The sequence below is a fragment of the Salvelinus fontinalis genome, chromosome 4 (assembly GCF_029448725.1).
Source record: "Salvelinus fontinalis isolate EN_2023a chromosome 4, ASM2944872v1, whole genome shotgun sequence".
NCBI lineage: Eukaryota > Metazoa > Chordata > Actinopteri > Salmoniformes > Salmonidae > Salvelinus > Salvelinus fontinalis.
The window spans coordinates 19,107,557-19,121,331 of NC_074668.1; the positions used below are offsets into that span (position 1 = coordinate 19,107,557).

General features: G+C 41.3%; 1 protein-coding gene across 1 annotated transcript in view; it reads left to right on the forward strand.

Annotated features, from left to right (window-relative positions):
• LOC129853244 (GDNF family receptor alpha-2-like) overlaps positions 1 to 13,564 on the forward strand; it is a 75,489-nt gene extending 61,925 nt beyond the window's left edge. The window contains exons 7-9 of the mRNA XM_055919080.1: positions 5,472 to 5,638; positions 8,944 to 8,994; positions 11,834 to 13,564. Coding sequence (XP_055775055.1) covers positions 5,472 to 5,638; positions 8,944 to 8,994; positions 11,834 to 11,974 — 359 coding nt within the window. The 3' untranslated portion in view covers positions 11,975 to 13,564. The remainder of the gene's footprint in view (positions 1 to 5,471; positions 5,639 to 8,943; positions 8,995 to 11,833) is intronic.
• Positions 13,565 to 13,775: the final 211 nt, after the last annotated feature.

The window sequence follows — 13,775 nt, forward strand, 5'->3', positions numbered from 1 at the left end:
CAAGGCCGAGTATAGCCCACAAAGATCTCCACCACAGCACAAACCAAGGGGGGGCGCCAACCCAGACAGGAAGATCACGTCAGTAACTCAACCCACTCAAGTGACGCACCCCTCCTAGGGACGGCATGAAAGAGCACCAGTAAGCCAGTGACTCAGCCCCTGTAATAGGGTTAGAGGTAGAGAATCCCAGTGGAGGGGAACCGGCCAGGCAGAGACAGCAATGACGGTTCGTTGCTCCAGAGCCTTTCCGGTCACCTTCACACTCCTGGGCCAGACTACACTCAATTATATGACCTACTGAAGAGATAAGTCTTCAGTAAAGACTTAAAGGTTGAGACCGAGTCTGCGTCTCTCACATGGGTAGGCAGACCATTCCATAAAAATGGAGATCTATAGGAGAAAGCCCTGCCTCCTGCTGTTTGCTTAGAAATTCTAGGGACAATTAGGAGGCCTGCGTCTTGTGACCGTAGCGTACGTGTAGGTATGTACGGCAGGACCAACTCGGAAAGATAGGTAGGAGCAAGCCCATGTAACGCTTTATATGTTAACAGTAAAACCTTGAAATCAGCCCTTGCCTTAACAGGAAGCCAGTGTAGGGAAGCTAGCACTGGAGTAATATGATCAAATTTCTTGGTTCTAGTCAGGATTCTAGCAGCCGAAATTAGCACTAACTGAAGTTTATTTAGTGCTTTATCCGGGTACCCGGAAAGTAGAGCATTGCAGTAGTCTAGCCTAGAAGTAACAAATGCATGGATTAATTTTTCTGCATCGTTTTTGGACAGAAAATTTCTGATTTTTGCAATGTTACGTAGATGGAAAAAAGCTGTCCTTGAAACAGTCTTGATATGTTCGTCAAAAGAGAGATCAGGGTCAAGAGTAACGCCGAGGTCCTTCACAGTTTTATTTGAGACGACTTTACAACCATCAAGATTAATTGTCAGATTTAACAGAAGATCTCTTTGTTTCTTGGGACCTAGAACAAGCATCTCTGTTTTGTCCGAGTTTAAAAGTAGAACGTTTTCAGCCATCCACTTCCTTATGTCTGAAACACAGGCTTCTAGCGAGGGCAATTTTGGGGCTTCACCATGTTTCATTGAAATGTACAGCTGTGTGTCATCCGCATAGCATTGAAAGTTAACATTATGTTTTCGAATAACATCCCCAAGAGGTAAAATATATAGTGAAAACAATAGTGGTCCTAAAACGGAACCTTGAGGAACACCGAAATGTACAGTTGATTTGTCAGAGGACAAACCATTCACAAAGACAAACGGATATCTTTCCGACAGATAAGATCTAAACCAGGCCAGAACTTGTCCGTGTAGACCAATTTGGGTTTCCAGTCTCTCCAAAAGAATGTGGTGATCGATGGTGTCAAAGGCAGCACTAAGATCTAGTAGCACGAGGACAGATGCAGAGCCTCGGTCTGACGCCATTAAAAGGTCATTTACCACCTTCACAAATGCAGTCTCAGTGCTATGATGGGGTCTAAAACCAGACTGAAGCATTTCGTATACATTGTTTGTCTTCAGGAAGGCAGTGAGTTGCTGTGCAACAGCTTTTTCTACATTTTTTGAGAGGAATGGAAGATTCGATATAGGCCGATAGTTTTTTATATTTTCCGGGTCAAGGTTTGGCTTTTTCAAGAGAGGCTTTATTACTGCCACTTTTAGTGAGTTTGTTACACATCCGGTGGATAGAGAGCTGTTTATTATGTTCAACATAGGAGGGCCAAGCACAGGAAGCAGCTCTTTCAGTAGTTTAGTAGGAATAGGATCCAGTATGCAGCTTGAAGGTTTAGAGGCCATGATTATTTTCATCATTGTGTCAAGAGATATAGTACTAAAACACTTAAGTGTCTCTCCTGATCCCAGGCCCTGGCAGAGCTGTGCAGATCCAGGACAGCTAAGCCCTGGAGGAATACGCAGATTTAAAGAGGAGTCCGTAATTTGCTTTCTAATGATCATGATCTTTTCCTCAAAGAAGTTCATGAATTTATTACTGCTGAAGTGAAAGCCATCCTCTCTTGGGGAATGCTGCTTTTTAGTTAGCTTTGCAACAGTATCAAAAATAAATTTTGGATTGTTCTTATTTTCCTCAATTAAGTTGGAAAAGTAGGATGATCGAGCAGCAGTGAGGGCTCTTCGATACTGCACGGTACTGTCTTTCCAAGCTAGTCGGAAGACTTCCAGTTTGGTGTGGCGCCATTTCCGTTCCAATTTTCTGGAAGCTTGCTTCAGAGCTCGGGTATTTTCTGTATACCAGGGAGCTAGTTTCTTATGACAAATGTTTTTCGTTTTTAGGGGTGCAACTGCATCTAGGGTATTGCGCAAGGTTAAATTGAGTTCCTCAGTTAGGTGGTTAACTGATTTTTGTCCTCTGACGTCCTTGGGTAGGCAGAAGGAGTCTGGAAGGGCATCAAGGAATTTTTGTGTTGTCTGAAAATTTATAGCACAACTTTTGATGCTCCTTGGTTGGAGTCTGAGCAGATTATTTGTTGCGATTTCAACGACTAGTAGGTCATGTTGTTGTTGTAAATTGATCAAAAAGGTTTGAGTGAGTTCCCTTATGAGTCAAGGGCTTTGGCCGTGGTGTATGTGGATGAACATCCTGCATGTGGCAGATATTTTCTCTCCGCTCCAAGATTTTTTTATTTTTATTTTTTTTCACCTTTATTTAACCAGGTAGGCAAATTGAGAACAAGTTCTCATTTACAATTGCGACCTGGCCAAGATAAAGCAAAGCAGTTCGACACTTACAACAACACAGATTTACACATGGAGTAAAACAAACATACAGTCAATAATGCAGTAGAAAAATAAGTCTATATACAATGTGAGCAAATGAGTTGCGATAAGGGAGGTAAAGGCAAAAAAGGCCATGGTGGCGAAGTAAATACCATATAGCAAGTAAAATACTGAAATGGTAGATTTGCAATGGAAGAATGTGCAAAGTAGAAATAGAAATAATGGGGTGCAAAGGAGAAAAATAAATAAATACTGTAGGGGAAGGGGTAGTTTTTTGGGCTAAATTATAGATGGGCTATGTAAAGGTGCAGTAATCTGTGAGCTGCTCTGACAGCTGGTGCTTCAAGCTAGTGAGGGAGATAAGTGTTTCCAGTTTCAGAGATGTTTGTAGTTCGTTCCAGTCATTGGCAGCAGAGAACTGTAAGGAGAGGAGGAGGAGAGGAGGAGGAATTGGTTTTGGGGGTGACCAGAGAGATGTACCTGCTGGAGCGCGTGCAACAGGTGGGTGCTGCTATGGTGCTATGGTGCTATGGTGACCAGCGAGCTGAGATAAGGGGGGACTTTACCTAGCAGGGTCTTGTAGATGACCTGGAGCCAGTGGGTTTGGCAACGAGTATGAAGCGAGGGCCAGCCAACGAGAGCGTACAGGTCGCAGTGGTGGGTAGTATTTGGGACTTTGGTGACAAAACGGATGGCACTGTGATAGACTGCATCCAATTTATTGAGTAGGGTATTGGAGGCTATTTTGTAAATGACATCGCCGAAATCGAGGATCGGAAGGATGGTCAGTTTTACGAGGGTATGTTTGGCAGCATGAGTGAAGGATGCTTTGTTACGAAATAGGAAGCCAATTCTAGATTTAACTTTGGATTGGAGATGTTTGAGGTGAGTCTGGAAGGAGAGTTTACAGTCTAATCAGACACCTAGGTATTTGTAGTTGTCCACATATTCTAAGTCAGAACCGTCCAGAGTAGTGATGCTGGACGGGCGGGCATGTGCAGGCAGCGATCGGTTGAATAGCATGCATTTAGTTTTACTTGTATTTAAGAGCAGTTGGAGGCCACGGAAGGAGAGTTGTACATTGAAGCTCGTCTGGAGGGTTGTTATTAACACAGTGTCCAAGAAGGGCCAGAAGTATACAGACTGGTGTCGTCTGCGTAGAGCTGGATCAGAGACTCACCAGCAGCAGGAGCGACATCATTGATGTATACAGAGAAGAGAGTCGGCCCAAGAATTGAACCCTGTGGCACCCCCATAGAGACTGCCAGAGGCCCGGACAACAGGCCCTCTGATTTGACACACTGAACTCTATCAGAGAAGTAGTTGGTGAACCAGGCGAGGCAATCATTTGAGAAACCAAGGCTATCGAGTCTGCCGATGAGGATGTGGTGATTGACAGAGTCGAAAGCCTTGGCCAGGCCAATGAATACGGCTGCACAGTATTGTTTCTTATCGATGGCGGTTAAGATATCGTTTAGGACCTTGAGCTGAGGTGCACCCATGACCAGCTCTGAAACCAGATTGCATAGCGGAGAAGGTGCGGTGGGATTCGAAATGATCGGTAATCTGTTTGTTGACTTGGCTTTCGAAGACCTTAGAAAGGCAGGGTAGGATAGATATAGGTCTGTAGCAGTTTGGGTCAAGAGTGCCCCCCCCCCCCCCCCCCCTTTGAAGAGGGGGATGACCACAGCTGCTTTCCAATCTTTGGGAATCTCAGACGACACGAAAGAGAGGTTGAACAGGCTAGTAATAGGGGTTGCAACAATTTCGGCAGATAGTTTTAGAAAGAAAGGGTCCAGATTGTCTAGCCCGGCTGATTTGTAGGGGTCCAGAATTTGCAGCTCTTTCAGAACATCAGCTGACTGGATTTGGGAGAAGGAGAAATGGGGAAGGCTTGGGTGAGTTGCTGTGAGGATTCAGTGCTGTTGACCGGGGTAGGGGTAGCCAGGTGGAAAGCATGGCCAGCCGTAGAAAAATGCTTATTGAAATTCTCAATTATAGTGGATTTATCGGTGGTGACAGAGTTTCCTATCCTCAGTGCAGTGGGCAGCTGGGAGGAGGTGTTCTTATTCTCCATGGACTTTACAGTGTCCCAGAACTTTTTTGAGTTTGTGTTGCAGGAAGCAAATTTCTGCTTGAAAAAGCTAGCCTTGGCCTTTCTAACTGCCTGTGTATATTGGTTTCTAACTTCCCTGAAAAGTTGCATATCACGGGGGCTGTCCGATGCTAATGCAGAACGCCATAGGATGTTTTTGTGTTGGTTAAGGGCAGTCAGGTCTGGAGAGAACCAAGTGCTATATCTGTTCCTGGTTCTACATTTCTTGAATGGGGCATGCTTATTTAAGATGGTGAGGAAGGCATTTAAAAATATATATAATTTTAAAGATAAAGATTTTTGTTATCCAAAATGATACGATGAAAATCAGATGATGTAGATTGTTGTAGAGAGATGTAGGTAAGCTCCAATAAAAAACAAAGCCAGCTAAATGCTTAGCTTTGGAACTCTCAAAAAAACAAAGTGAAGCTAAATAGTCAACTGACAAAACACTGTTACCTTGCTTGTTAAGGAACTGCACATGGACTAACTGACCAAAAAATAGGTAGATCAACGCCCACACCCAAAATTGGGCAGAGGACCAAAAAGTTGACTTAGAGCTGACTGTTAGCTGCCCCAACACTGGGAAGACAGTCAAGACAAATTACTTTATCTCTTTGTCCCCACAGGAAATGCCATTCAAGCATTTGGTTATGGAACAGACAGTCTCTCCCACAAAGCTGAGTCTGTCCCATTGACACCCTCCATGAAGCCTGGATTAGAGACCTCAATCAGCACCTCAGAGCCTCTAGATAACCCCAATGATGTCCAGCCTGAGGATGAGGCCAACGGGAAGGTAAATTACCAGCTACTATAGCACCTGCTGCCACATTCCAATTACCAGGGTCATGTTCATTATTACGGGCACGCAACGGAAAACTTTTTAAAGCATTTTGTAACTGAAAACGCATGAGTGTTTTTTTAATGGACAATACCAGGATGTCTCTCCCTGTTTCAGTAAATTGTTTCCTTTAGGTGCCTCATGAACGTGACCCATTTATCACCTTGCTCTAGATTCAATGAAAACTGGTAAACATGGGTATGTTCAGTGGGATGAAATATTTTGAATGTTGCAGATATTTCATAGAGCTGACAATAATTGCTATTCTACATTGAACATAATCATGTCAGTCCTATTTGCTGTGGAGTATATAAATCCAAATGTGCGTATGAAAATGTTTTTGACCTATCCCATAGACCCAGTTACTGTGTTTGATCGAATTGGGACCTTGGTACGGCATTAAACAAGAAAAATCCTCGGTTTTATTACATGAGTTATATAGGGATATTTATATTTCCATGTTTCATGCATGGCTGAGAAACAACATCGTTTTGGCATCATTATTATGTTTGGAAAGACTCCTATAAAGATGTTGAATGCTGAGCAATTTCAGGCTTTCACATCCATTAAATGGTCATCTCTTACACTGTTCTGTACATAACCCACATTGTGATAAAGACAGCAAATTAATACCTTAAAAATGGTGTGAGGGAGAGAATTAATGAATAAGCCACACCGATAACATTAACAGTAGGAGGTAGAGGGGAGCGGTTGAATTGCTTTCTCCAAAGGTTCTGTATGTATGTCCGTATTGATGCACCGCTCTGTGCCTCTCTCGCTGCAGTGCAATGCTTAATTTATTGTAAAAATGGTAATTAGGAAACAATAAGACGTGTGATTACTCAAGCAGGAAGTTTATAATTAGAGAGGGAGCCGGTGGGGACATTTTGGGTGGCCCTTCATTCTGCAGCAACTATGCTTGGCAATTAAAACTTGTCAAACTTCCATCGTAGATTAGCTGGGGGAATGCTGATATGACTCCTCTTGGAAAAAGACTGGCTGTCTAGCCTTGTAAATATCATGTGTGCTCAAAACCACACGTATGCTGGTGTCCACTTAGTGGAATTGTTATGCAAAGGAAATTGCGTAGTCTGCTGTCTGTTTGATGGCTGGACAGGCTTTCCCAGACACTTGATAAGTAATCTGAAGTTTTGATTGATAAATGAGGCCCGTGGAGAATTACACCCAATTGGGCTGTGCTGCTCAAGCTTAATTCCCTCTCAAGTCAATTTCCCTGTATTCGGTATCACCATTAACAGGTTAATTGTGCTATGTGAGTTTGTTTACTTGTAAAGCTTCATTCTTCCTTTAATAATGTTAGCTATGGCCTAATGTCCGGGAAGTTCTACCTTATTCAGTCAATAACTATGTGCTCAAAATGTCTTCTCAAAAGATCGAAGGAGAGGAGATATCTAGGTGACATATCACTTTGTCTTATCGCTGTTCACAACTTCTGTATTTTCAACCCTCTGGAAAGTTTCAGGAAGTGAAACTGTTGAGGGCTGTTGAATGTATAGGGGAATGAATAATGTGGATGAGATGCCATTTTCCCTACCAATCAGGATTTCAATTAATTCAGTGGACAGGCCTTAAGAGTGGTGCTAACATTTATTAATGGAGAGGTTCGGGAAGAAGCATTTCACTGAATTACCTCTTTAAGGAATACCTAGGATAGGATAAAGTAATCCTTCTAACCCCCCCCCCCCCTTAAAAGAGTTAGATGCACTATTGTAAAGTGGTTGTTCCACTGGATATCATAAGGTGAATGCACCAATTTGTAAGTCGCTTTGGATAAGAGCGTCTGCTAAATGACTTAAATGTAAATGTAAATGTAATTAAACTTAACTTAGTTTAGTAAAATAATGCAATTTAGCCTACAGAGGAAGTAGGATAAGCAAGAAAAACATTTCCCATTGGACATGTTATTATATTATGAATTATGAATTATGAATTATTATATTGATTCTACTAACGTTCTCTACTTCTGTATTTTTCCACAACAGTTTTGTAAGCGTTTCGGTGTGTTCAGATCTATTTAAGAATCCATTGTGCCATAACCATTGGGATAAATTTGTGGTCCAATAGTTGTAAATGCTATGTTGGTGCAGCCTTTGTATAGATATGTGCAAGCACTTTAACACGACCTGAAAATACCAACTCTGTCGTTGCCCTAGTCATTGCTCACTGCCTGGCTGTGCTGTGTGTAGAATAGAGCCCCTAATGTCACTGCCATTTCAGCTGTTTGTAAATGGGGATCAAAAGGTGTTTTAAATGTCCCATTGTAATTGTCTGCCTATGTACAAGTGACTCAGAAAATGACAAACTCACTATGATGTCTTTGTAGCACTCACAGTATGGAAGTTCCACATATTGTTTTTCTGTGTCTATGTTCCTGCAGAAACCTGATTGGAATTTAAATGGCACATCTTAACAGGTTTTTTAATCAGGAAAATAATGCCCTTTTGTATTATTTTTGGATAGTCGTGTTATGTAAGTGGACCATTGTATAAGGGAGAATTAGCCCCCTCTTCAGAGTCAATTTCAGCTTTTGTGCCCTTGACTGTACAGTACATTGTGTTGATTTTCAACTCAATTGAATGTAATTGATTGTGGACCAACCCTGGGTTACCCAATAACCAGCCCTGAAAAACACATCTGAACATTACTGTTCGACAAAGCTCTGATCAATTGTAAAACGTACTCCTGCTACATGTTTAGCTACTTTGTCAAAACGAAATTAATAATATCCTGTTATCCCCAATAACATGTTGTGTGTGGCTGCGTGAGTATCTGTGTGTGCATGTGTGTGTGCATGCGTGCGCGCGTGCGTGCATGTCTATGTGTGTCTGTGTGTGTGTAAAAATATTGGCTGCAGACAAAGATCTGGACCGATGTCAACAGACTGCTGCCACACATCACTGCACCTGCTAATTAATTGGCTTTTAGTTGCGGATGTGTTTGCTGCATTGTCAAGCAACGATTGCTTTTTTGGCAACTGTCGTTTAACCATTTCTCTGTACAGTCACACGTCTGAAACCAAGCTCTTCCTTAATAAATGCAGCCTTTCTTTTCACCTAAAACCCACACAAAAACATCTCTCAGTGCTTATATGACTTTACCATTTACTATTTATTATCATTATTGTATTTTTCTAAAACAGTTTGGCCATGTTGTGTTGTGCTGCCTTGTGTTGTAGATACTGCTGTTAGAACATGAGGAGTTGGAAGATAATATCTGACAATGTTTTTCTCTGTGTACAGGGAAATGTACCAAAGTGGAATCTCTCAAAAGGCTACATTGGTGGAGATGGAGTAAGTAAGGAGGGAATATTTCATGTTTCTGTTGATGTGCTATGGTTTCGCAGGGGGAAATGGTGCCTCTGTAAATCGAGGAAGCTGCACTTACAGAGCCTTCATTAAGTATTCACACCCCTTGACTTATTCCACATTTTGTTGTGTTACAGCCAGAATTTCTTTGTCACCGTTCTACACACAATACCCCATAATGTTGAAGTGGAATTATGTTTTTCAAAATCTTTACAAATGAAAACTCTCTAGTCAATAAGGAGGAAAGGAGGATACCTAGTCAGTTGTAGTGCTGAATGCATTCAACTGAAATGTGTCTTCTGCATTTAACCCAACCCCTCTGAATCTGAGAGGTGTGGGGGGCTGCCATAATCGACGTCCACGTCTTCGGCGCCCGGGGAACAGTGGGTTAACTGCCTTGCTCAGGGGCAGAACAACAGATTTTTACCTTGTCAGCTTGGGGATTCGATCCAGCAACCTTTCGGTTACTGGCCCTCTAACCACTAGTATTCAAACCCTTTGTTATGGCAAATCAGCTCAGGAGTAAAAATGTGCTTAACAAGACAGATAATAAGTTGCATTGACCAGGGAGGTAAAAAAAAAAAAAGCAGACATTGAATTTGCCTTTGAGCATGGTGAAGTTATTAATTACACTTTGGATGGTATATCAATATACCCAGTCACCACAAAGATACAGGCGTCCTTCCTAACTCAGTTACCGGAGAGGAAGGAAACCGCTCAGGGATTTCACCATGAGGCCAATGGTGACTTTAAAACAGTTACAGAGTTTAATGGCTGAGATAGGAGAAAACTGATGATGGATCATCAACATTGTAGTTACTCCACAATACTAACCTATTTGAGTGAAAAAAGGAAGCCTGTACAGAATAAAACTATTCCAAAACATGCATCCTGTTTGAAACAAGGCACTTAAGTAATACTGCAAAAAAATTGGCAAAGCAATTCACTTTTTGTCCTGAATACCAAGTGTTATATTTGGGGCAAATCCATTAAAACACATTACTGAGTACCACTCTACATATTTTCAAGCATAGTGGTGGCTGCATCATGTTATGGGTATGGTTGTAATAAGGGATGCACGATATATCGGTAAGCATAGCGAAATCGGACGATATTAGGTGAAAATTCCAACATCGGCATCGGCCCGATGTCTAGTTTACCGCCGATGTCCAAAACCGATGTCAAAGCTGACGTGCATACCTATATAACGTAGGTAGATGACATAATGACGCCGCGAAAAATATAGAGCTACACGTGCAACACAGCATTCCTAACCTAGCCCACAATGTCTGCTGTGTGGATCGAGCAGTCAACAAATTGAGCAGTCATCTGAAAGAGTAAGAAAATGTCAGCGAGACAACTCAAAGGCGAAATCCATTAACGCCAAGATACGGGAATTCATTGCCCTTTGACAATCAACCATTCTCTGTCGTGGATGAAGTTGGCTTTCGCTGACTGTTCGAGCACCTCGAGCCCTGGTACAGTACACACTACCAAGTAGGCACTATTTTCACTACCAAGTAGACACTATCATCCCTAGTTGTAATTGTTAAGGACTGGCTAGTGTTTTTGGATAAAAGAAACGGAATAGAGCTAAGCACAGGCAAAATCCTAGAGAAAAACCTGGCTCAGTCTGCTTTCCACCAGACATTGGGAGATAAATTCACCTTTCAGCAGGACAATAACCTAAAACACAAGGGCAAATCTACACAGGAGTTGGTTACCAATAAGACATTGAATGTTCTTGAGTGGCTGAGTTACAGTTTTGACTTAAAATCTACTTGAAAATCTATTGCAAGACCTGAAAATGGTTGTCTAGCAATGATCAACAACCAATTTGACAGAGCTTTAAGAATTTAGAAAATAATAAATGGGCAAATTTAACGCAATCCAAGTGTGGAAAGCTCTTAGAGACTTACCCAGAAAGTCCCAGAAAATGTGCTTCCACAAAGTATTGAGTCAGGAGTGTGAATACTTAAGTGTAAATTAGATACTGTATTTCTGTATTTGACTTTCTATAAATTTGCCAACATTTCTAAAAACATGTTTTCACTTTGTCATTATGGGATATTGTGTGTAGATGGGTGAGAGAAAAAAATTATTGAATCAATTTTGAATTCAGGCGGTAACACAACTAAATGTGAAATATATCAAGGGGTATGAATACTTTCTGATGTCACTGTACTTGAAGGCAAATGGTTTGCTACAGTAGGTGTTGCAGGAATGAGAGCACATTGAAAACAGATTCAAAATGCTTACAATGTTATGGAAAAGCACATAATAAGACCATAGTAGAATGGGCATTACTGAGTAACTCTCTGGGGTGTACAATATCTAGAACATGTTGCTTCGATACTTTCTTCTAATGTACTGTACAACATACTGTAGTTGCCTTTCGCATTGCCTGCTGTTGTCCATGGTGAAATGACTGAATGTCCTGTCTTCACGTAGCGAAGTGACTGATATTGTACAGAAATAAAACATATCCAAATAGCTAAGAAGCAGATTAGTAACCCATATGTGCTATGCTTGTACTATAGCTTGTGCTTTCCTTGAGAGTAATGTTTAAAACGTTTAAGCTGGCGTTACCTAAAGGGGATTGAGAAGGAAGCCTTAGCTCTGCACTGTGCCAATACATGGAAAATCAGAGTGCACCCAAAAGACTACAACAGCAGTCACTTTCAACATATTTCATATCTGCCTCAAATGTGTTTTTGTTCACTTGGAGTGGCTGTGGTTTAGTGTTTTACCCATTCTATGTAAAACACAACACTTGGACTCACTGAGTCATTTCCAACCTTTCCACATGTTGTCCTCCACTCAGCCTTTACTGGAGCCCAGCAGTGGTTACGATGGCCTGACCAGACCCAAGGGTCCTCCTGAAGACGGGTCACCCTGTGTCTGTGCCAGTGTCTGGGCGCTGCTGCTCAGCCTGACCTCCGCCGTGGCCAACTATGCCCTATAAACCTCCCCGTGGGTTGTCGTTGACCAACAAGCTGATCCCCAACACAGATGCTTGTTCGAGGATGTTTTTTTCTTTCTCCCAGGCATGGTCATGCTATTTCAAAAAGGAGAGGCAGAGAGAACACAATCTGAGATAAACTGAAATATTAGTTATTTGATGTAACATTTTGGGTTTTGAGGACCACTATGATCAAGAAAATGGCTTATGGACCCTTATCGTGGTGAAGCCTCAGTGGCCGTTGGCAGTGGCTGTCTTCCCATCAGTAACACTGACAAAGACTCAAAGTATCATGTCAAAGACTTCTGCACTGCTGTCATGACAAAGAGGAGAGCGAGAAAGACAGAGCGAGAGAGTGAAAGAGAGAGGGCGTGAGAGATGGAAATGGAGAGAGAGAGAGAGGAGAGAGAGCTATGCTGTCTGTCACGCGTTTTCCTCTTGAAACAGTGCTTGACTTTTTAAAGGGACAAACCTCAAACTTTGTTTCCATTACTTGCAGACACAGAAGAATTATGACATGTGTCTTTTCAAAAGTGTAAGGCCTAGATTCAATCAGATCAAGCATTAACCAGTGATAGCATAGCTGTGGTTTTGGCCATGTTGGAGGTAGAACTGCGTTGGAGCTCTTGTGATCATTGTCACGAAGTCACACCTGTCCCACTCACGTTAGAAGTTCAGAACGAGAAAGTGTAGGCTATATAGATATATTTACTCTCAAATTGAAAATCATGAAACTAAATACTGAGGATTTCTATCAGCCTAATGAAGATGTAAATTACATCTCACATTCCAGTGTTCCAACTTATAAACAAGGTTGCATGGGATTTATATTAATGCGACTCTGTGCAGCCAATGGCAATGACAGTTCTAACACAGTTCCACCTCTGACACCGTCAAAACATCAGCCATGCTGATGTCGGCTGATGCGGATCTGATTGAATCGGCCCTAAATCAAAATTCAACTCAGTGTATCCATGTTGGTATAGTAACGGTGAACATTATCTATTTTTTCAACAGACAAAAAAATGAAACACAATGTTAACTGGTTCTTATTGTTGATAATGAGTTAGAGTAACTATCCACACCGTCTGTGTATATAACAAAATGTTTCTTTCAATCAACCAATATAAAATAAACTGTTTTCTTTCAATGAACCTGTATAAAATAAACGGTTTTCTTTCAATCAACCAAGATAAAATAAACTGCTTGCTTTCAATCGACCTGAAAAAATAAACTGTTTTCATTCAATCAACCAATATAAAATAAACTGTTTTCTTTCAATAAACCTGTATAAAAATAAACAGTTTTCTTTCAATCAACCAATATAAAATAAACTGTTTTCTTTCAATTAACCAATTTTACCTATTGGTATTACCTTATGGTCAAGGCGATATGACAGCACTGTATTGTTGAGTATGCAGAACAAATTTTGAGGGCAAAGTTGGCACTGTCTATGAAGAAAAAAGTTGCCAATGATACTGGTTGTATGCCTTTGTTTTTTGTATTTAGTTTTGTCTATACAAGTTCAGATCATAGTCAAATATAATGTATAGAGGGATGAAATTAAATTAGCTCCATTTGCTTGGAAAGTCATTGCCTGTGTGTATTATAGTGTCCTTTGTACAGTGCAAATACATGTGGCCTTACCTATTGTACCACATTCTCCAGCTCATGGGACATTGCAACACATAGTGACGCTTTACCAAATTAATCATTCAAATGGATTTATGTCGAAACAACACAAGCCATCAGATCAATATTTGACTACATAAATGCCTAGGATTGAACCCTTCTGTTTCCATTG